Below are 24582 nucleotides of genomic sequence, written 5' to 3'. Positions count from 1 at the left end.
AGCCATGCTCTTAAAGGCAGTCACCTGCCAACAGCCCATGTGTGAGGACCCATCACGGCCCTACAAACCACCATGAGTAGCATCACAGTTTACTAGACAGAGCCAAAGCAGTCGGCCACAGCCCAGTCACAAGACAGCCTATTTAGCATTGAGACAGTGATAAAAACAACTTCTCTGCCAGCACAAGCTCCTTCAAACGCATGCCTGGAGCCAGACGACTGGAGCAAGGTCCTCACAGTGGTCTGGGATTCCTTATGTGGAAGCTCTGGGCCTGTTGCCGCCCACTGCACGCCTGCCAAACCTCATGTCCGCCTGTAGCACGTCAGCCCTCTCTCATCCCAGTGGGGACAGGGCAGGTCCAGCTTGGACTAGCCTGCCAGGTCCTCTGCTACAGAGGAGGGCAGGACGTGCGACAGGAAACCGGGAGCAGAGCCTGGAGCACACGGGTGCCAGTGTATGGAGGGCCTGCAGGGACCTGCCACGCTGAGCCGCCCTGATGGTGGGACACTACCTGCCCTGGTACTGCCCTAGCTGGGAGAGGAGGAGGAGGCCGAGGGCTCATCCGGCCGAGGCCTGGTCCTGCCTCCATGCTCCTGTGGTGGCCCTGGCCTTCGCCTGAGGATCACTGTTCCCACCTGCCCGCCATTCACAGGGAAGGAGATGGCTGGGGGAAGACCTGCACCCTTGGCAGGAGGGGCATTTTGGAGGCAATCACAAGAGAGAAAAAAAAAAAAAAAAAAAAAAGAGAGAGAAAAAAAAAGAAAAACCACCTTTTTCTTCTTCACCTGGCTCTTCATGGCTTCATGTACATTCCAAAGGAGAAAAGAGGACAGACGTGTGATTTCCTTACCATGGCCTTCACTATTGAATGCAATACCTAAAAACAAAGCATCCATCACAGCTATTGAAAATTCCCAGTAGCTATTTGGCACGCAATGAAGGACAGCCTGGCTTTCATGTTGCTGTTCACTGTTAAGTAGGCAACCCTGCGAGTCCCTCATGTCCCACTTCCCAGGACATGTCCTAACCAAACTGAAAGATGAGGTTTGTCAGAGCTCAGCTTGCTCAGGCTGTGAGCTTGTCCTACAACCACAGTGCTGAATAAACACGCCAGGACCCTGCAATGGTTTTGCCAGTGCTGTTGTGCCCATCCCGCTGGGTGTAGCCCCAAAATGCTGCCTCCTGTGTGCCTTTTGGGAGTGGGCCAGCTCTCCTGGCCCTTCACATCCTTGCACACATCAACATACACCACTGATCCCAACCTAAAGAAAGGAGGAACACATACCATACCAAACGCAGGCAGCACGAGCCTGTTGCCTTCAGGAGGGAGATTTATAGGGGGTTGCATCAGCCATGAGGGCTTGCAGCATCATTTCCCGCACAGCGCAGGTGGGCACCGGGCCCCCCAGCCCCTGTGGAGCATAGGGAGCTGCTCCCGCAGGGACAGCCTCTTTGTGTGCCCTTGAGCTGGCTGCGGAGAGACTGGATGGAAGGGGGAGCGCAGGAAGCCAGACCGTCACTGTAAATCCTGTCAAGTCTAACGATGTTTTCTCAAGTGTGTTTTCCTGACTTCCCTCCCGAGAGAATAAACCCAAAAGATGGTTATGTCTGATCTTTAGGTAACCCAGAAACAAAGTGTTTCCAAAACAAATAATCACATTGCAGTCTGACAATGTTCATTATTACAAAAGAACATTTTATTTCACTTTTTTCCTGGGTGTACTATATTGCAATGTAACACTAGGCAGGTCTTTTATCATATAAAGATTCTTGCTACAGAATTAAGGTGTTTGTCCGTTTGGTCAAATTTCAAAGTTTTTCCTTGGCATTCTTACAGGACTTGTCACCACTTAAGCACATGAATTAGTGGAAGTGCCAGAAATGTGATATGAGACTTGGAACGGGCGCTTTCCAATCCGAACTTGCAAAAGTTGCTGGACTGGCTGGATGCACGAGGTCAGCACAAATCCTAATTGTGACAAAGGGGGAAGTGTACATCTCCAGATTTTGATCACATGGTAGATCTGTTATTCAGGCTTAATATACTATGAAAGTTGTCTTCGTATTTTTGAGGCACTCTGTCATCTCTGCTTCCATTACCAAGGAAGATTTACATTATTTTTGAGCAATAACATAAAATGCTTTGATTATATTCTGGCAATTGTATTATTTGTTAGGCACCTGATTACTGTAACTGATTATATAAACTCATAGAAACCATGCCTGAAGTATTATCCACAAAAAGTCCATCCATTCTAAGTCAAATACTATAGTTCACAGAAAAGTCTTCTATTATGCAATTGCATGTGAATATACATATGAGCAGTACATGAATCACTGAGTAAACATGGCACTTTTACATATTTTTCTGGAGGTCATACAGAATTAAGAAACAATCTTCTCTTAGCTGATGCGCTTCTAAAATACTGTAATATGGTTTTGGAAAATACACCCCACAGACCAGACAGTAAGAAGTTTAGAAAAAGTCAACAGTGCAGCTACCTGAGTTTGTTCCATTAAGTTTAAGCAATTAACAGTAATTTGATATTTTATCACTCACTGTGAGCCTGAGGGTTTTCTACTCACAAAAGGCATGCTGCCTAACCCTGCTATAGATGCAACAGCACAGCTCTCCAAGCACGTGGCTCGGCATGACGACGAGCTGACCTAGCACCTCTAAAGTGCCCTGTCCTTTCTCCTCCTTGCCCAGACCCTGGCTGCAGAGTCCTGTTTCCTTGCTGCTCCTACCCTAGCGTCCATCAATCCAGCAGATTTGCCTTTTTTTTTTTTTTTTTTACTGGCTTAGTTTTCTGCTGGCATAGTAAATTGATTCATCCTGTGGAGGGATCAGACAAGCACCAGACCCGTAGAGGTACGAGAGAAGCGGCTGGACCATGTAGCCAGGGATGGGAGCAGGGGTGGACAAAGGAAACTGCCCCTTTTTGGAGGGGATAGTTATTAGCTGTTCAATTGACTAAGCTGTCTCAGCAGACCAAACCCTTGGAGGAGATACAGTTATTAGTGTGAAAGTGCTTACACTGGTATAGTTTCTTGCTATCTAGAAGGTAAATAAAGAAATACCAGCACAAGGCACTTTATACTCATGTAACTGTGCCCACATGAGGGACTGCCCTGACATAAATATAATCAGTGGCAAACAAAACCTCCACATCCTCTAAGTGATGTATTTAAATAAAAAAAAAAAAAAAGGTGTAGAACCAGTCTCCAACCTTCAGTTATGAGGTGTGCATAATTTCCATTCAGAAGATAGACCACTACACATAAAACATTAGACATAAAATAAATTATGGATTTAAAATGCTACATCTAGGAATATAAAGATTTAAAAAAAAAAAAACACGTCAAATGTATTCCCATATTTCAAATCTAAATAAGATAACCATATAGCTCCAACGATTACTTGGACATTTTAAACAGTTTACATTCATCAGAGACAACAGCACTTTGGTTTACATAATTAGGTTAATATGAGCAATGAAACATTTCTCTCCCTCACATTACATCAAAGCGAAATACATTTAGAATATATATATATATATACTGCCAAGCTGTTCCAATAAGTGCATTCCATATGAGTAAGAGTAACTCTTGCAACAGCTACATCAGTTATAGGTCTTTTACAGAACTAAATTAAACCACTTTAAAAAAAGCTTGTTCTGATTCTTTCACGCCTGACCCATTTCTGATTAATCACACAGATTCTCTGCAGAACATAGCCAAGCGCAAAAAGCAAGTCTGACTTGGTAATGTAGCAAGCCCACTTACCAGATTGCGCAGCATACCCTGGATTAACTAGGAAATATTTATTTTAGATTGTCTCCCCACCTTTATAAATCAGACTCAAAATAACAATAAACTCAAGAACCCAGATTAACTGGAGTTCAAGACATGCAATGGCAGTTAGAGAACATTGAAAAGCAACCAACCTGACAATCATCAAAAATTATTTTACATAACTTTAAACAATCTGCAACTCAACCTCTGCAATTTATAAACAGCATTGCCTCCTACAGAAAGTAGTTACTCCTAGATATTCTTGCAAAGCTTTTATCCAGTGCCTGCATCTGACTCAAATATGCGTCGTTGGAGAGGATGAAGAAATCTCCTCCCGGCAAGATATTTTGCTTGGTGATTTTTTATATGGTTATTTTTATTAGCTTAAATTAGTTTGTGAGTAGCACAAGAGTTATCAAAGACTATACCTGCCAAACTTGCCTAAGAGAAAGGATGGATAAATAAAAGGCTGGATAAATTTTAAAAAAAGCTGGATAAACAAACAACTGAGAATGGTTTCAGAGGACAAAGTTCCCAGCCTGATGCATTAAAGATATTACAGATTATTAAAATATTTTAAAAAGCTGACATCCAACTGTATGATTTCCAATTTAATTACTATTTGGGAGATGAAAATATAGCCTTCATCACTGCCCTTTGGTAGGCTGAGAGTTTTGAGAAGTTAATGTATTAATTTAACCTCATTTTTCCAAATCTGCAAATGTTCCTGTGTTGAGCTTGTAATACAATACCAAAGCTCAAAAAAAGGAGCATATTAGCTGCTAAAAATACTATCATTTCCTTGCCAGAAACTTTACAAACTAAACATGATTGCACTTTTTCTGAATCCCAGTCCTGCAAGGTGCCCAGCATCCTTGAGGGACACAGAGGACACTTGCTCATTTGCGGTACTGGGCTTTTAGTGGAAGATAGGTAGGGGATTTTTGAAATTAGTGTTTTGTCTCCCTGCATTGACTTTTCCAAAACAGTGAGTTTGTTGTACCCCTTAAACTTAAGTCAGCAGGAAATTGGCCCCTGAACCTCTCTGCATTGTTCAGAAAACCTTCAGCATGAGTCATTTTGGTAGTGACTCCTCTGTGACCTGTGGCCTTACTCTTCCAGCTCTGGGGAGGAAACTGCAGTCAGTGCCTCCTGTTTGGTGCTGCATGTGAATGGAGACCTGGACTAAATTTTCCAGAAGGCCCTGGAGGAATTCTGCATGATCCCTCAGACCCATTAAAATACCTCCAGCCTTTGTACATAAAGAACCTTTCCTATCTGCTTTGACCGTGTGAGAAAACAGTGTCATAAGTAAAAGGAAGGTCAACCCAGATCTTGTTAGATGTTGAACACCTTCAGCTCCCACTGAAGAAAAGAGGGAACAGGGCACCCAACACCTGCAGGATTACCCGTTGAAGACCACATCCTAAGGGACAAACAATAACCAGGAAGACAATATAATCACCTGTTACAAATTATGCAATTCAAAGCATACAACTTATACATAGTTCCCCTGTTGGGATTAGCCAAAGGGAAAAAAAAAAAAAAAAAAAAAAGAAAAGTCATCAGATAAAAACATTTACTTTTGCCAGTAAAAATTAAGTTACAGACACCCTTGTTCTCAGGGTAAAATAAACTTAAAATATCTTAAAACAGTGAAAAAATACGAGAAAATTTTATTAAAAATATATGTACTCCTTACTCCAAATTGCTTTGTACAGAAAGGACTTCTTGAAAAAGAAAAAAAATAATCACAAACTAAATGCATATTCAGAGTATGCACTTTCTACAGCATATTTGGTAGAAGCATTATTTCTGTAAAACTGAGCAAGAGGAAGTTAGTTATTCAGCTTTCATTTGTTCCCTGACATCAGAAGGCAACGTTTCAAACAAGGTGTCCTCTACAGTGAAACCAGTCCGCTTCAGAGATCTACATTCACCAAGTTCAGCTGGGAGAATTTCAAAGTGATTGCCTTTAATATCCAAGTGGGAGAGGAATACCAAATTACCAATTTTAGGTGAAAGGACTGACAAGTTATTTTTCCCAATTTTCAGAGTCTTAAGTTTTTTGCAAAAGTATAGTTCATCTGGCACACTCTCCACTTTGTTGCAAGTAATGGAAAAGTACTGTAAACTCTGAAGAACTCCTATTTCAGGTGGGATAAAGCGAATGTCATTGTAAGACAAATCCAAATATCTGATTTTGTTGCATAGGAATAGGTGGGATGGAAGAACCTCTATTTTGTTATGGCTGAAGGAAAGCCGTTCAAGACTAGTGAGTTTCTTTATATGCTCCGGGATGTATGTTATACTGTTGTACCACAGCTTTAGGATCGTCAGTTTTCTCAGATGTTGAAAACTTACTATTTCTTCAATTGATTTGAGGTTGTTTTCTTTTAAATCCAATTCCTGAAGACTGAGAAGGCTGAAGACTGCATGAGGTATGCGTTCTAAATCACAGTGAACCAATTCCAGCTGTGTCAAGTTGACCATCTTCTTCAGGTTGTTGAGCATCACCAGCTTAGTGCCATCATTATGGATGCACAATTTTTGAAGGTGACTTGAAACATCGACAGCAGATTGTGGGATTTTAGACAAGTTACTTTTTATGTAAAGAACTTTAAGGCTTTTAAGTTCCCGAAAAGACTCCAACGTAATGTTTTTGGAAATATCATGACTTAGGGAGCCAATTAAATAGAGTTCTTCCAAATTTCTGAGGCCATACATCCAGTGGGGAAGTTCTCTGATGTCATCAAACTTGACGCTCAAGATCTTGAGATTCTCCTTCAGAAATGCCAAGGCAGCGCTGTGGATCTTCACAGAACATTGGTGCAATGAGAGCTCCTGGAGATTGTCCAACTGTGCAATGGTTGCTGGTATCATTACATTGTTAATAATTTCAAGCTTTAAAGACTGCAGCTCAGTAATTTCAAAAACAGTGTCTGGTAGTCCAGAGAGCATGAAAAGCTGTAGCTCCAAATGGCTATGGGAGTTCATCTGTAGCCGCTGTCTCAGTTTATCCGCGGTCCATTCATTGTTTAAGTTCAGCTGTTTCAGCTTATTTTCACTGACTTCAGACAGGAAGACAGCAAACCTCTTGGAATAGAGAGGATCATATTGATCTATCATATGAAGCATAAAAGCAAAGTCGTTCTTGACATCTGGGATATCATCGATTCCTGTCTCTTGCCGAACATATTCAAAGGAATATTCTTTCAGCGAGCGATAGAACAACCAGTATAAAGTATAAAGGCATGTGAGACCATAGATGCTTACAAAGCACAGGTAGCAGTAGGAGAGTTTAGAGAACAGATGTGCCATCGTGTGATTACAGCAAAAATTCTTGTATCCTGTCATGTCTTCTATATCAACATTACAGACTACTGTAAAATTAACTTCTGAGACGAGTGCTGTGTTGTATGCAATAATAATAAGGAATTTAATTACCTTAAGCACAGTCTGGCGAACATACATGACATAGAGTATATCACCCTCCTCAACATGCAGTCTAAATTTCTTCACCTTTTCAAACAGTGCTTTGGCCTGCTCACCTTCTTTCTTGTCTAATGCCCCAGGCGTTCCCTTATCCACAACCAGCTTCTCAGGGATTGATTTTAAAGACTGTGTCTTGACCAGAGTGCCTTCAGCGCTTGGCTGGATAGTATTAGACTTGTTTATGTTGTTCTTCCTGTTATCTTTCTCTTCAGAGTCTTCTCCTGATACTTCAGATAAGGCTCTTGTTGTCCAAGGAGAATCAAAACATTTCCCAAGTATTGAAATGAAGTGTTCGATTTTGGAGCTCGACCCAGGGAACTTGAACCAAAAGTTACTACACAGCATGAAGACCAGCGTGTGTATAAGGACAAGGTAAGGGAAGTACTTGGCATACCAGTGTAGGGCACGTTCATAGCACACCTGATTTATAAAACTGTATTGCTGAAGGTCCAAATCAGTCTTCAGCCCTTTCATTTCAACTGTAGCTGGAGGAGTGGATGGCTTGGGTGGAGGAAGAGGGGTTGTATCTGGGATTGTACTAAGCACGTTTGAACTATTGGATTGGTTCTGGCAAGGCTGTACTCGTTTTGGAAGGCATATTATCTTGTCTTGCATGACCTGAAACACACAAAAAGATATCTTTTAAACTGATGTACAAACAATGGCGGCAGTACCACTGGGTAGCTGTCCTTGGAGTTCCTCCAGCTGTCAGGCATTCCTTCCCATAGCCTGGCACTTGATCTCACTGTCTGTGCTTTTATTATTATTGTTGTTAGTCCCAACAAGATACTTGTCCTATATGCAAGGAACTAGGTCACCCCTTTTCATCAATGATTAGCTTTCCGTAATTTGGATAAAAGGGCACTGAGACGATCCAGAAAAAGCAGAAGTATGGGAAATGCTTCCAGAAAAGACCAGGGATCTCCTGCCCTGCTCTCCCCAGAGACAGACTGTTCTTGACGGGTGTATTCATCCTGGTAAGTGCTACACAGTATTCAGAAAGAGCTCAGGCTTTGAAAGCAGCATAACTGCATTCATGTGGCTTTACACTTAAACTGTGATGTCTATCACACCCAAAATGGCTGACAAAGAGCCAACGCGGGCATATCTATGCTGGGAAGACGCTGTTTATCTTCAGTCTTAATAAATACAGATAGTGATATTAGAGAGTCAATGGCATTTTATACATGTACGTGCACGGATATCATTTTTATTCAGTGTCTCATACAGAGACAGTTCTCACAGTACACACCTATGGAAACAAAGTACCTGTCCTTGACTGTCTATAATGAAAAAAAAAGAGCAACTTCCTTAATTTGGGCTCGCCATTCACGTTGGTAAACTCAGGTGAGATTACCTTCAGGGACCAATCACCTTTGGTTTAAGTTGGGATAACAGTCTGAGTTCAGGGCCATGCTCCCCAGAGGTCTTAATTTTAAAATACTAATCCGTGTGATAAACCAAAGAGATCTGTAATTTTCCCTGAACAACTAACTGGGATTAGCCAAACTAAGAACATGTTTTCTACTGTAGTATGAATGTATCCTTTGACATCGTGGTTGTTGAAAGCACTAAAAATAGGGTATGCAACAAGAGCTTCCAAGTGCAGAACATCCTTGACAATCCACTGTGGTGTAGGGAGATGCTGAGATGAGATTGCACATTTTTAACTGTAACTGTTGACACTTCAGAAACTCCTACCATTAATTTTTGTCTGTAAATGCTATTCTGGTATTTCTTACACTGCTGTTAGTTACACTCTGGATTCATACCTCTGGTAGTAAGATGAAATAAAAAGAACCTGCCCGTCATTTGAAGTGTTTCCATGCATTATGTTCCAGCATGCTTCATCCAGTCAAGCAGGTAAACTTAAAAACAACAGAAGCTCTACTTCATGTGCTTAAGCAAACACTTAGGTTATGATGCAAAACACAGTACTGTACAGAGATTTTTAAACATGGACATCCTATCTTTTCAACTGAAAATATTTAAAATGGTGAATACAGGTGAAACCATAGTTGATTTCACATGAAACTTGGGACAAGGTAAGTGAAAATCTTAGGCCACAGAGGTGAGCAAATCCTCCTGAAATACATGTAAGAGCTCTGTCAGTGTGTCCCTTTAGCTCCATTTCTGAGTCATGCAAAAATATGTGAGACCCACGTTTGAGCCAGTACTACAACTTTCTGCTCCTGTGGAGTCCATCCCAAACAGCACTTTCCATTTCTTTTCAGCTTTTGGCTCTTCAGCAAAATTTAGCTACAGTGAGTGACAGTAATGTCAATTGTTTATGTGTCAGCATCCTCAGAGATGCTTTGGAATGGAGGAGGCGTAATATTAGTTGTGGGTGGTGTTAATAAAATAAGCACATGCATTTCAAATCCCTTTGAAACACAAAAGCAAAAAGTATTAACATTTGCCAAATAAAGAAAAACAGAAATTACAGAATCACATTTTTCCAAGCTTCTAAGCAAAAATAATAATAATAATAAAAAAGTAGTACAAAGAAGAACTTATATTTGATCATCTGTTTTGTTATGTCAGATTGCGGTGAAAACAGGCATACATGCACAAGCCAAAGCAACAGCTCTTATCTGAGTTGGCATCACTCCACTGACTCTGGTGCAGCTCTACTGATTTACAGCTGCAGAAAGTCTGGTCTGTGTTATAGCAGCTTTAAACCCACGACTAGCAAATTTTTGCTTTGTTCACTGCAAATTCAAGAGATAAACAATGCGTGGCACTGTACTCATGAGGACTGTCCTCACTGCTCTCTCAGTGCCCCTGAGAGCACCTCCCTCGGCCGATTTACCTGCAGCGTGCACCCAAACACACCGATCATCAGCATGGCGACGGAGAGATAGTCCGTGAACACATCCCACCAGGGCTTCAGCACTCTGAACGCTGGCTGCTGCTCCGAGAACTGGCGAAACTCGGTCACGGGAATCATCCTCCTGGAAAAGAGCAAGGCCAGCGATCAGCCTCCTGCAGCCAGCACCCACTGGTCTATGCGAGACAGCGAGAAAGTTCTTCCAAGAGGTTTGACACAATCCATTCTGGACATGAGAGGCCTGGGATGTGGCACAAAGTCCCTAGTTGCCTCCCATGAGGTCCCTCGGACACCCACCTGACAAGGGATGCTCGTGCTGCCACCCAGCACCACCATGCCCCGTACATGCAGGGACACCAACGTGCTCTGCACTGACTCCCACCCCACCTGATGGGTCGGCACGGCCTTCTGAACGCTGCCAGCTCCGTACACACTAGCCTTGATCTCAAAGGCCTGGCTAAAGCAGTTATCCGGTGCTCAGATTTCACAGGCCTGTTTAGCTATCATGTTTCATTCACTTCCGTTGTATTCATAGTGGTTTCTGGGATGCTCTTGAATATTTGTGTGCATACTCACTACAGTTTTAAATCTACTATGTTTTGAGTGCAAGTTGCTAAAGTGCTTCAGCTAACCAGAACTACAGGCAGTATGGGCAGATCAAGGGCTTTATCTTCACCTCAGATGTCTAGGCTTACATCATCACCTCCTCGGAGAAATCAGCTCCCGCACGAGCATGTACACACAGACACCGATCTGTAAGTCCACAGCGAGTTGTGTAACTGAATCCTTGAGATCAAACCAGCACTGAAACTCCCCAGTAAGTTACAGTGGAAAGATAAATCCACATGGGAATGTAACAAAAGTACTCCCAAGGACAATTTATGAAGAATGTCCTTTAACTAATACCATAAACGCTCACCACAATCACCTCGTGTCACAGACATATTTTAAGAGTTTACAGTCCCAGTTCAGCTGTGTGCTGGAACTCATGGGGTGGCTTTGGTGCCACCCAGCAGCAAGAAGGCTCAGCCATGAGGGTGCACGTGCTGACACACCTCCTGGGGACTGTGAGGATTTGGCAGATCCTGAGCCAACCAGGGAAGGACGCAGCCCTAACTGCAAGTGTATGGTCATCTTACAAATGTATCACTGCTCCCACTGCACTGGCTGTACTTGGGTGAATAGATATCCAGCTCAATGCCCCCTTAAGGAGCACCATGTCTCTGCTTGCCCAGCACCTCCTCAGGAGCTGGACCCATCCCCAAAAGCAGCAGCACACAGAGGTAATGCCTGTAAATGTGCTTGGGTTAATAGCTGGGCTGGGGCTTCACCACTTCCTGAGTGGGGAGCATAAACACCTCCTAGCCCCCGCTCCCTGCCCTCTTTTAACACTTTTGTGTTGCTTTTAGCATCACTTTGGCAGACAAGAGAGTCACTGTCAGCTTCTTGTCTTCAAGTAGTCCCCAAGACACGATGCAGGCTATGAAACCAGGTGAACCCATGCACCTCCCTTGCACAGCCAGCAGTCCCCTGCAGCACATGAAAATTAATTTATTATTAATTTTATTAAGCTGCCTGAATGGATGAACGCAGCCATCAGTGCCATGTACACCCCAGAGCCACTCCCCTGGTCCACGTGCGCTGGGCCAGGCTGCAGCAGGGGCTGGGGACTCTCTTGGACACACAGCACAGGGACAGCCCTCAGGACCTGCACCACACAGAGCGGCTGTTCCGTCTGATGGGCTCCACTCTGTATTTTTAGGGGCCTTTGTTGTGTTCCCTGGTTGCTTTGTTTCTTGTAAGTGATGTGTGGAGAATTTAAATGAAGGCAGATAGTTCCTGGTAGCACAAATACATGCTGCTCCCATCCCTTGTTCTCTGTTGTGGTCACTATTTGCATTGTGTGACTCCTCATTAGCACAGTGCACTTACTGTCACCCTGGTTAATGGTCCAAGTGGGGAGACCTGTGCACAGCCAGCCTCTCTCTGAGCCATGCCAGGTCTGCAGAGCAACACCACAATCTGTTTGCCACTTAAATTTTCCTTTATTTTTTTTTTTTTAATGAAACATTTACTGAACAATGGCAGTAGTACTGCACATAATGATGGTAAATAAACTAGCAGTGTCTGATGACAGGCTACTTTTTTTTTTTTAGTTTCAGAAAAAAAGACATTCACAAGAAGCTTTAAATGGAGATTGGACACAAAGAAGATGGATAACCATTTTCCAAGATTCTCTGTAGAAACCCTAGTTCTTCTTTCATTGTGACACCAGCAATAAAGAAAAAACACTGGAAAGAAATGTAGAGGAGCAAGGGCTTGCCAGCACTGCTGTAATGGCATGACATAGTTATACAAAATTGTGCAGTCTTCATCTCCTTCTTCCCTGTAACTGCTTCCACACTCTGGCCTGTCCAGTGACCAGGAGGACATCCATTAGCAATGGCTTCAGAGCCCCAGCAGAGACACAGCAGGTCCACACAACTCTGACATAACCCTCCTGTCCCCTGCAGACACCTGGGTCCACATGCACAAACAAGGCCTGTTGTAATTCTCTCAAAACAAAGTGATTCTGTCGATCTTTACATTCATCTAAACAAATCAAACCAGAGATGGTAAAAATTCCTACCGCAGCCCAAAGAGCCATCTCTGGAACAGCACACCATCCACTGTAGGTCACTACCTCCTCTTACCACATGCAGATGGAAGAACATGAGTTCAAAATTTCAGCTGGTGGAAAGTAAGACAGCATGACTGATTTCAGCTCACCTACATTCAAAATGCTACTTTATGGCACAATTTATGGTACCCCAAACGTGAAACGTGACTTAAATTAAACACTCTTTTAACCCACCTTAGGAAACTTTGAATTCTAAATATTGGAGTAACTTTTCCAATTACAACCAGAATTTGTTCTTTTTTCATCTCTTCCGTATTTCTAACAATCCTCAATCTCTAGAGAAAAGAAAACTGCATATGAGACAAACCATCTGGCATTCTGCTACCAGTATGAAATCAGAAAGAGACTTGGATTAAGAGCTGTACTGTCTCATTGAACAGTGCTGCAAAAAAGTGCTGAGTGTGCCAGATGAAAAACAAAAACAACAACAAAATGGAAGGGGAGAGAAACTAGTAGGTTTTTATTATTTTAAATTATCTAGGATACAAAGAGTCAATGAATGAAAGTAAGTATGTGATGAAATGCTGGAATCCAGGGAGATGTGCAAAGAATACCTGAATCCCCCTGCAAAGGAAAAGGAGGGTCAAATAAAGTACCCTGAAGGCATGCGCAAAGACTTGAAGATAATAAGCAGATATGGCTTTCACTGGAAATAGAGATGTGGAAGAACACCAAAAACAAAACAAAAACAAAAAGAACACCCACAACTTTCAGGTCCAAACTCTTCGCTGATGTAAACAGGAACAGCTTCCAGCCAAATGGATATTTACTCCTGCAGAAATCTAACCACAGAAATCAGCTCATGCATGGGCAATGAGAAGCACAGCATGATGACTTAACATGACCTGAAAGAGCTAAAGAGAATAAATAGATTCAAGTGGGAAAGCAAAGTACTGGACACAAGTTAGACTTAATAAATGAGAGATTAAATCAGGGGATGATTCCAAAACAGCCACGTCACAAAGCACCTCCTGAGCAATTGGCCTTCACCAGGGGAAACGCGGGGAAGCCGTGTGGACACACTGCAGAATGTAAAGGAAATTAATTAATTAGCTGCTTGGCGCTGGCAGCCTGCAGGAGCGGGCAGGCAGGGCTGCCGGTGGGATCTGTGGTTGTGCAGGGCTTCATGCTCTGAGGAACGGCTGCATCAGTGGCTGGACGGGGGCAGGCCAACAGACACTGCTTCCAGCTGCGGCCACCCTGCCACCCCCAGTGACAACGGTGGACACACCAGAGCCCTCCTGCCATTGCACCACAGGCTGCCAGAGCTCCTCGCCTCAGCCCGTGCTCTGAGGGATGCAGCACGATTACAGGGTACAGACACGTTAATGCTTGCAGCTGCTCACCTCCAATACAGCCCTCAATAAAAACGCTGCTGGCTCCTGGCGGCTCCCCACGCTCCAGCTATTGCTAGGTGACCGTTGCTATTTTTAAGTAGATGCTTGTGGAGCGACTTAACTCGTTTTAGGCAACGTAACTCTGAATGGACACAGATAACTGGGCATCCCTGCCTCTATTCCATCTCTTGGTGCAGGTCTGTCAGTGCCCAGACCCCAGCAGGGCACAGCGGGATAGCCGTGGGCCATCACCTGCTGTCCCTCCCTCACCGTCCTCAGGCTGGGGACTGGCCTGGCCGTGAGGGGAAAGACGACCTCCAGACTGCTGAGAAAGCTGCTGAGCAGCAAGGCCTGCTGCCACCATCCCAGCTACCACATCCTTGCTGAGCAAAGCCTGAAGACATGCCCCATGCTTTGGGCCCAACCCAACCCACCATCGGACAAAATGGTGGTGGCATGGCTGCTTGCTGTGCTGTATGTGAGAGACTGGGGCTTGGCAGCGCTGTGTTTGTCAGACTACAGACATCATTCCCCAGAAGGCAAGCTGTCTTACTCTTACTGCTGTCTTACTCTTCCAGTAGGTATTCAACCATGTTGCTGTGCCCCCGGGCAATGGCTGTCATCCATGGCTTGTTTTAGGTAACATACAAAGCCTTGTTTTAGGTAACATACAAAGCCTCGCACCACAGTCAGGGCCCCTGAGCACTGGGCAGGCAGCTAATGTCAAAGTTGCACCAATTCAGTTAGGGCAGGGTGTAAATAGCAGGCCAGAGGGCAAAAGGAGGAGGAACACAGCACTAGGAGAGCGGTAAAATTGCAGAAACAGTGAAGTTTAGAATGAGGAAGCACAAGAACGTGGTGATATCTCTTAAACTAATCAGAAAAGATGTGAGTATTATTTGCCAGCTGACACTGAACCATATTTCCCCACCATTGCATCGACCCCACCTTGGGCAGAAGACCGGCACCACCACCTCCTAAAGCAGCCACAAAGGCTAAGCCCAGCCCTGGGCACCACAGCCATGGCCCCGAGCCACTGGCAGAGATGGGTTTCCACAAGAGAAAACTCAGACTGGGACTGTGCAGTCCTTCATATCAGAGATCTATCAAGTGGGGAAAGCATTGGGCTGGGTAAAACTAGCTCTCCTTGCTGATTTAAATATATTGCATGTGTTAGGATAAATTATGAAATGGCTTTTGGGAATACCACTGCAAGTAGGTCTCTGGGCTGGTTCCCATACATGATTTATAGCATATTCATCTTCATTAAAGGAACAGAGCACAGCACATATGTAACAGAGGCCGCAGCAATTACAGGAAGCGATGAGCTCGTGACTTGGTGGCAGGGACTTGCTGAGCCCTAGGGCACATGGAACTGGTATCACGAATCCCCAGCACCCTGCAGCTGGCTGTAAGTGGTCACTGCTCCACAGAAATACTGTCAAGCCACTTTTCAGGTGGCACCAAAAATTGTTCTAACCACTTCTAGAAACAGGCTTAGGGGAACAGCACTAGACTATGCATGTTACAGAACTTGCTGTCTTTTTATTTTGAACTTTCCAGACCCCTGTGACCCAAAATTTGGCCTGTGTATTGGGGAAGCATTTTTTACTGCACTGTAAACAGCTGCCCACAGCTGACTAATTTTAATTTATAAACCTTGGAAACTGTGGTTTTGCATGTCTGCTGGTTGTGGCAGCTACAAAGGCTGATCCTTGTCTCCACAGCTTGCCCTGGAGTCCCCCACAGCTCCTGGCACTGCTTGTGCTGGCACTGCAGACTTAGATAATGAACCCTCTCCACTTCGTCACCTAACTGGGAGGAGACCAAAAGTGGACCCATGGACAAGGCCTCCAGTCTGAAACAGCACTGATTAGGCTAAGGGGGCAATAAGATGATAAGGGCTGGAATTAGCAACTCCTAATTCCCAAGAGTTTGATGCTGTGCCTTTATCTGAGTTCTTACAGAAATCGTACATGTGGTGGAACAGTACCTGAACTACCCTGATACTGAGCTCTGGTAATTACCTTGCTATCTGTTTGCACTGACCTAGATGTCCAGCAATGGTCTGCTCCCATGTAACATACAGTAATACCTCTACTAGTAATATCTCCCTGGCTTTGAAGCATTTCAGGAAACTAGTGTCCCCTGTCAGGCCCTCCAGCCATCGGTGTTTCCTGTAAAATAAAATAAAAACTGTCTTTTTTTTTTTTTGGGGGGGGGGAGGGGGAGGAGGTGAGGGGGAAATAGGGGTTGGAAAAATTTCTTTGAAAACTGAGTATTTGGAAATACAGCAAAAAGGTCGCACGTTGCCATTTCTTCAAACATGATAGGCTACTTTTTGTTCTGTTGATCATATCAGAGGTTTTCATAGGAAGAAATACCATCATTTGGAAGAGATACAAACAAATGATGCTGTTGCTTAAACATAAATCCCACGTTAAGGAACTGGAAAGTCATTAAAAACAATCCATTTGCATCCAAACAAGTTATTTTTAAGAGACATATGTTTACTGTATCATCAAACAAACCACTTGACATTTGTCTTCTTGGGGGTGAGGCTGGCAAGGAAACCTGTCCAGAAGGAAGGACAGAGCATGAGTCAGGCCTCCCATCAGACTTGGCCATGGACTCCCTGCCTTGGGCACGCCACATCACCCTGCCGTGCCTCCAGCTGCAAGCAGAAAGGTGCCTACTGCCTTTACTGGGAGGGGTGAATACAAAATCACAATATATTGCTTTTTCCATGTCTCTGCAAGTGATTGAGTCTGAACTCACAGCAAGCCCAAACTCCTCGGCAGAGCCACCAGAGCTGCGCTGATGCTACACGTAACCACAGCCGCTGTTAGGCTGCCACGCGGGGAGCGGACAAAACACAGCCAACCCGTAGGATGCGTTATTCCTGCGCCCAGTTTGGTGGCCCTACAGCCCATGCCCTGCCCAACGCCCGCAGCCAGCATTGTGGGTTCAGAGGCGACAGTGACTGCCCTGTCCCTGCTGCGGTGCCTGGGGAGCCACTCCCAGCCCCGAATCCAGAGCTCGGAGCAGACCTGAAGAATGTAATGAGGAAGCGACTTTAATAATTGCGCATCAAAGTATATGCTGCAATTTCCACCTACACATCCAGTAAGCGCCGCCTTGGCGACAGCATCCCATACAATACCCTTGTTGTTTTAATTGAGCCTCAGTCCTTTTTCATGCATTACACACCAAGAATACTTCCTATTGTCAGCAGCTCTTTGACTTCTGTTTGGCTGGACTGAAGACAAAAAAAATGTCCAGGGCCAGATTCTGCCAGATAAAATCTCAGTGGAATTGATAGCAGCTCTTTTGTACCACAGCACTGTGTGGAGGTCTAGCTTTGCTGAACTCTTTGTCCAAATTTAAAGAAAAGTGAACTCTGTATATTTCCATGTGATACTCTCTACTTTTTGGCTTTGACAGTCACATTCTTAGTTTATCAGGGCTATCACTCAAGGCTAGGCCCCTCTTTCCAGAGCTGCAAAACGTTCTTAATGCATGTGAAAACCTTTAACAGCAACCCCAAGAGCAAGAAACTATCCAGAAAGTACTATTTTAGTACTGCTGAAATACGTTTGAATGACCGAGAAAAGGAAATGCTGATCAAGTTTTAATCGAAGCTACAGCAGGCTTTCCACAAACACTTACTGATACACTCAGATAATGAAGACAGGAACCATGTCATAGGATAGAGAATATTACATAAACTAGTGACAGTCATTGTCAAAGGAATATTCAGGGACTCCAGGCTAAAACAAGTGCTGAGAATAAAAAATGTTCAGATGATATAATTAAAAGTTAATTCCTAATTGGGACATGAAGCACAAAGGGTCCATTCTGAGCCTAAGCAGCTCAACCACCTGAAAAGTTAGTTAAAAACTTTTTATGCAGTGATTGAGCCAAAAACATTAAAGAAATGCTGCTTTCATGATTTGTGAGACTACTTCGCATAAGGGATCTTTTCTGCTCCTGCTCGCATGCTACACAAGAGAGCTTTCTAAACTTTGCAATAGTCTCGTAAAACACGAATCCCCAAACGCCCAAATAAACATGTGGGTATTCTCAGCTCTGAAGCACAGCTGATGCATTTTCCTACCCCCTAACCATCCTTTGTGACAAAAATCTCCAACAATGAAAACACAGCTCAGTCCCACCCGCACTCCTGAAAAAATGGAAAGACTAACATATAGAAAGTCAAGCATGGGTATTCTCACAACAGGTATGATCCTTGCACGCTCAAAGGTAAGCATGAACAGCTACAGAACCTGACTTGCTACTCACGCAGGAAGACTTTTAAAGATCACAAACCAAGGTTTGGAAAACCAGAGCTACCTGCCTAAATTCTTTACCAGACGTTTTCAGAGCAGCGCCCAGCCGTGGCCCACTGGAGGGATTAGCTCGAAACACACTCCATCAGAAGGCCCACTGGTGCCCCACAGAACAAAAGGCTGTATCCACTGAGCCCCAGCTTCGCCAGATCAAAGCCATCACACGGGGCTCAGACCCGGCTGCGGCATGCGGGGCCCTTTCTGACAATACCGTCCACGAACACCCACTTCGCCCTGTGTGCTCGCATGAGAGCGGCCTGCCACTGGGACTACTGCTCAGGCATGCACACTGGCAGCACTCTCTCAGAGCACCGAACTGCTTCCTTACAGCAACCCGTGGTCCCGAGCTGCCGCAGGGCGACATGAAGCCGGCACGTGTCAGCCCCCCACAGAGCAGCACCCAACCTGTGCTCTGCTTCACTGCCAGCTCCAGAGCAAGCATGCAGTCCGAGCTCCTACCTTGTTTCCAATGGTGAGCAGACAAAACTTGAAGTGTTCTCAGCACGTTAGCAGTCTCATTGCTGGCTTGTTGAATTTTGGATTCCCATCAACACAAAGTCACTGGGTGCTGTCGCCACTGAAGGGAAACGTGGGCTGGTGTCTCGGTGTTTTCAGCAGAGCATCCTTTAGTCCAGAATTTGAAGTTGGTATACAAGGCCCGGTGCTGCTTGCCTAAGGGTCAATGGAAAAGTTGAAAGTTGACTCCAACAGAAAGAAACATGCCTTTTATATCACTCTGCAGGAGCAGGCTCTGCCACCCGTTCTGGTTCACACCCTGGGGATCTCCACACTCACCCCAGCAGCAGTGCCAGCAACTTTCCAGGAGAGCTGCGGCATGGTGCCCTGCAGGGGGCATTTCTCTCACCACTGACACACCAAGAAGCAGACCCTGCACATTACTACGAGCTTATCTGAGATAACACAGCCAAGAAGAACCCAGAACTCCAGCTTAAAGCGGGATTCTCCCAAACGATTAGAAAACACACAAAGCACATACATGGCACTGCCCTACCTACCCGATCAAACACTTGATTGCAAATCAGCCCTTTATGGAAACAGCTGACACAACCTCCACACTGGAAAAAATAAAATAAAATAAAATAAAATAAAATAAAATAAAATAAAATAAAATAAAATAAAATAAAATAAAATAAAATAAAATAAAATAAAATAAAATAAAATAAAATAAAATAAAATAAAATAAAATAAAATAAAATAAAATAAAATAAAATAAAAATAATAATAATAATAATAAAAAAAAACACAACAGAAAAAACAGAGAAAAACCCCACCATCCCGATCCAAGCTTCGAGTCTCCAGATGATGCAGCTGTAGGGTCTGTCCCGTGCCTGACCAGCCACTGCATCAGGCACCAAAGGAGCGCGGTGTGGGAAGGCTGAGCCTGGGGCGCCAGCCTCGCAGGCAGCCTGAGATGTTGTGCCTGCCTGGGGAGGGGGCAGCACCAGGCCTGCCCTCTGCTGCAGTGGGAAGCGACACAGCAAACGCCACTGTCACATCTGCCCAGGGAGTGAACCAAACCTCCCATCTTCCTCAGGGGACAGAGGTCTCAGGAGCACAGAACCCAACCAAAGCCATCGTGCTATGGCTTGAGCTTGCACCAGCGCTGGGTTGCATAGAACCGATGGGAGCACAGCTCAGGGACGAAGCAGAGGGAAAAGTTTCCATTATGTCAAACACGTAAAATCCAACACTGGCTAACAGTCTCCTGACAAACTGTTTCGGAAAGAGAGAGGCTTCTTTGCTGTACTAAGATTTTGGGGGAAGTATTTTGGAGTTCCTGTCTTTTTTCCCTGACGTACAACATTTCCTCTTCAGGCGGTTCTTTACCACACGCCCTCCTCCGCTGCCCTTCACAGCTCCCCGGCAGCAAGGACAGGATCTTTTCACTCAGTTTTCTCAAGATGGAAAAAAAAGCCTGTAAAATTAAACTCTAGCTCCTGCTATTGTGAATTGTTTGGAGTACCATTGGAGATTTTTCACTTCCTGCAGCATTCAAAGAGGCTTGGGCTGGGAAATGCCTTTTTGGCAACAAATTGGGGCCACTTGAATCAATGCTAAGAGGTCAACGGACAATCAGGGGAACTGCTGCTCCCAACAGCCTCCGGCCCATTTTGTTTCGGACCCTGCGGTCACTCGGGTGACCCCGATGCCATTTCACCTCCCTGCCACCAGCTGTGACGCTGCCCCACTCACGGGCAGAGCCCTTACGGGGGGCCTCCAGCCCCAGGTGGCGGCCCCGCCGCAGGAAGCAGCCTGGGCTGTTGCGGGATCCGGCTGCCTGATAGCGCCGGGCGCTGAAGCGAGGAACTTCTCTGGAGCTCAGGAGTCTCCAGTGCTGGTCCTCTCCGGCAGCCAGCGCTGGCTGCGGCTGATGCTGGGCACACAAAGTAATGGATTTTCAGGGTTTCTGTCAGAAAGTTTCTTCTTGAAAGTTATTCCAACAGTAAACAAGCAATTAAAAAAAAAAAAAAAAAAAAGCCACCACAGAACGGTGTTATTACCGTAAAACCAACAGCAGGGCCTGTGACTACCCAGACGGGAGGAAAGCAGCATCACCGCTGCCACACGTTTTAGCAAACTCAGAGCGCAACTGGAAAAGGAAATGATTCAGAAACCACAGGTGCTCTGCGCGGGCTGCTGCGCCTCGCCGGCAGCCCTGGGCACAGGCGAGGTGCCGGGAACCCGGGGCCAGGTCGCGGGGCCGGGAGCGCTGCTGGGCCCGGCTCCGGGAAACAACGAGAACGGGAGCGCTGCCCCCGCACTGCTTCCACCGCGCCAGAAAGAAAAGTAAAAGCGGCTCTGAAATCGCAGGGGGGAGGGGGGACGCGCCCCCTCGGCTGAACAGCGAAGGCGTTTTTCCCGTTTTCCCCGCACTGCCATCTTTTCTCCTTCCCCCGCCACCTCGCAAGGCAGCCCCCTGCCCCCGCGGGCTCTCCTCCAGACCCCCGCGGGGCTGCGGCGCTGCCGGCAGCGATCGGCACACGTGCGTGGCGAGACCCCGCCGCCCAGCGACCCCGCGCCCGACCCCGGAGCAAGAGACAACAAAACCCCACCGGGCCGCACCTCATCTCTGCACATTCCCCGCTTCCACGCGTTTTCGTCCCGACGAAACCCCACCCGACGCATCCCGCAGCCTTGCCCAGCCTCTCACCGCGCTCGGCCAACTCTCCCCGGCGAGCTGCAGCGGCTGCTGGCGAGCACCCGCTAGGGCAGGGCGAGGCGAGGCGGGGCTGCGCTGCCCGCAGCCGGTGCAGCGGCACCGGGACGCCCCCGCTCCGTGTCCCCGGCGGGCTGGGGCGGGCCGCGAGCCCCCAGCACCCCCCCGGGGCCCCGCTGCCTGAGCCGCGGGGGACGAGCCGGCGGCCGGGGTCCCCCGCAGCCGCCCTCCGGGGCTGCCCCGTCCCGGGGCGGGCAGCGCGGAGCCGCCGGGGCTCGGCATCTCCCCGGGGCCGCCCCCGCGCAGCGGCGGGCCCGGGGCACGGAGCCTTCCGGAGCCCGCTCCCGGCGCCGCGGGGCCTACCTGCCTGCCGCCTGCCGCCTCGGCGCGGGGTCACGGGCGGCGGCCGGGCGCTCACGCCGCGGTGCGGAGCGGAGCGGTGCGGAGCCGAGCCGAGCCGAGCGGGCCGGGCAGGGCAGGGCCGGGCCGGGCGGGGCCGGGCGGGGCGGGGAGGCCGCCGGCAGCCGCGCTCCGCCTTCGCCGCCGCGGGGCCACGTCTCCAGCCCGCGGCGGGGCCGCGCCGGGCAGCGCAGCCCCCTCGGGCCCGGCCGCGCTCCGCCCCGTGCCCCGGGAGGGGGCCGCGCCGGGCAGGGGCAGCCGGCGCCTCCCTGGGGGCGGCCCGCGGCGGCGCCGGGTCCCGGCGCGGGGCGGGCGGGAGGGGTCCGGCCGCGGGGAGGGTGGCGGCGGGGGGAGCCGGGCGAGGCCTCGGCCTCCGGCGGGGCGGCCTGGAAAGGCTGCGAGGAGAGCGGGCTGGCAGCGCGCTGCCGGCGGCCAAGCGCCTCGGAGGGTGACAATTGGAAACACAAACTCGCAGCCGGCGCCTCCCGAGGCGCGCACTGCAGGCTGCTGCTGCGAGGGACGGGTGCCCGGCGCTGCCAGGGCAGAGTCACGGCTCTGGCAGAGCCGGGCCGGGCCGGGCTCAGCATCAGAGGGAGGTGCTTCCTTTTCCTCCGATGACTTGCCCCGAGCCTTAGGGATAGCGTGTGTATGCCCTCAGGGACACGCAAATATGTAAACACGGAGAAACTCAAAATATATAACCCCCCTGGGGGGAGTTAATGGAAACAAATAGGCCATGAGGCATCCCAGCTGTCTTACTGCACAAACACTAACTGGATCAGGATGTGGACCGAGGGACTGCTGCAGGCAGCTCTGGCTTCGCGTCCTTCTGAGCCATCTGCTCCAGGGGCTGCTGAGGGCAGGCGTAGGTTCCTCATCTGGGAGCCGCTGATGTGATGTGTAGCAGTGGAAGTTCAGCTCATCACCCGACCGATGCGTTTAGTTAAGTGCTTTGCTGCGCAGAGCTGCTTCCCTTGGCAGAAGCCCCCGGTTGGGCTGTGTTTTCTGAGGAACCTCAAGAACCAAGGGGCTGAAGCTGGCACAACCCACTTCTGGCCCTGTGGAGCCGCCTGCCTAAAAGATTTCCGCAGTAATTCACCATTATATAATTTTAATGCTTGTCCCCAGGCACCGGGGGATATGGCAGAAGATTAAAACAAATGAGCAAGTTTTCCATACGGACAAATGCACTGGGTTTCTTTTTTTGAGCTAAAGAAACCGTTACCGTGACTGCTGCATTCATTTTCTTTTTATTGGTTTCTTTCCATTACTCTTAACTCCTGGCAGCAGCTTAAGAGAATCCCTCCCTGTCCTGGATGGTTTCTTCTTTCAGCCATCTGCAGTTGTTCTGTTCACCCTTTCGTCATCACTTAGCTCATTTAATCTTTTCTCATAAGCCAGTCCCTCCCGTTACCTAATCACATTGCTGCTTTTCCCTGAAGTCCCTCTCGGTTGCTCATTTATTTCACAGTGACATGGTGGCCAGTAATCCTGCCATTGTTAACGTTTCCTGTTGTGGACTTTTGGGCTATTTTTGTTCGGAGTTGCTGATGTACTCTGAGGGTTGAGCTAAACTTCCCCAAGAAGAATAATCACAGGCAAGGTCACTGATACTGCAACAGAAAAGACAGTCCACGGATAATTACACCCAGTGGGTTGGAGGCTTAGTGCACTTCTGCTGCGCGAGCTCTTGGTGGGAGAAGGCCCAAAATTCACATCTGAAATTAAACACTCCTTTGCTACCTGCAAAAAAATGTGTACTTTATTTGGAAAGTTCCCCCATTGTTTTAAGGCCATCCAGGCAGTTGAAGCCTGAAGTCCTTTCAGTGTCTTTATTTTACTGAAAGCATCATTTCTACCACAATGAAACTGGATTCAACCACTTGTGTGATGGCAAGTTTTTGCTTGCTTTGATTTCAGATAGCCTCTTTGGTTTCCATTGACGCCGAAGGAATGTGGGACAGGCCACCTAAGAAATGCCATTGCTGCAGACTTTGTGTATTTGCCTTTTTTGTCAATTGGCCTATTCTATCATTCATATTTTACAAATTCCGGAAGTGTTATTGCTGCTACTGTGTGCTGCCTCACAGCATTTACACTGCAAAAAAAAACAGTGCAGCGCTGGTTTGCGCCGAGTTAAACCCACAGCCGACCAGCCGGCTGCAGGGACAGCCGGCACCGTCAGCACTCACCCCATGCAGCTACCCATGGGCTGACCCCTTGGCGTGATCCAGGGTCAAGGTGCACAGCGCCAGCACAGCATCTGCAGGGATACTGCCCCACAGTTCCTATTCCCCCTCAAAATCCCCAAGCCTCTTGGCTCCCAAGAGCAGCCCTGAAATTGGGGACAAGGGATGGTGACGCTCAGAGCTTGGCAGATCCCATCTCCCCTCAGCCTCAGGAGAGAAACTGGGGCAAGAGAACAGAGGCCAGAGTGCAAGAGCTTTGACTATACTTGGAAACAGACCCACAATGAAAATGCTTTCCATCAGTCATCTCTTTCCAACAACTGTTGAAAA

General features: G+C 47.2%; 1 protein-coding gene across 2 annotated transcripts; it reads right to left on the bottom strand.

The window, feature by feature from the left end:
* Window positions 1-5446: 5446 nt before the first annotated feature.
* On the bottom strand, window positions 5447-22101 carry LRRC8C (leucine rich repeat containing 8 VRAC subunit C). Of its 2 annotated transcripts, none has more exons than XM_032191980.1 (4): window positions 22028-22101; window positions 18946-19158; window positions 10103-10244; window positions 5447-7908 (listed from the first exon to the last, which is right to left on the bottom strand). In XM_032191980.1, exons 3-4 carry the CDS (start codon window positions 10238-10240, stop codon window positions 5638-5640), a joined length of 2409 nt encoding a protein of 802 aa, XP_032047871.1. In that variant the 5' UTR covers window positions 10241-10244; window positions 18946-19158; window positions 22028-22101; the 3' UTR covers window positions 5447-5637. The 2 variants fall into 2 exon arrangements, with proteins under 2 accessions (XP_032047871.1, XP_032047872.1); XM_032191981.1 differs by lacking the exon at window positions 22028-22101 and adding an exon at window positions 21571-21591.
* Between the last annotated feature and the right edge of the window lie 2481 nt (window positions 22102-24582).

The sequence above is a fragment of the Aythya fuligula genome, chromosome 8 (genome assembly GCF_009819795.1).
Source record: "Aythya fuligula isolate bAytFul2 chromosome 8, bAytFul2.pri, whole genome shotgun sequence".
Lineage (NCBI taxonomy): Eukaryota > Metazoa > Chordata > Aves > Anseriformes > Anatidae > Aythya > Aythya fuligula.
The sequence above is the reverse complement of the archived record's forward strand: the minus strand, read 5'-3'. Positions and strand labels throughout refer to the sequence as shown.

Excerpts from the sequence above, each read along its gene's own strand:
- LRRC8C (XM_032191980.1), bottom strand. The coding sequence starts at position 10,240 with ATGATTCCCGTGACCGAGTTTCGCCAGTTCTCGGAGCAGCAGCCAGCG. Across the intron at positions 7,909-10,102 it reads TGTTTGGGTGCACGCTGCAG|GTCATGCAAGACAAGATAAT; the intron begins GTAAATCGGCCG and ends TGTGTGTTTCAG.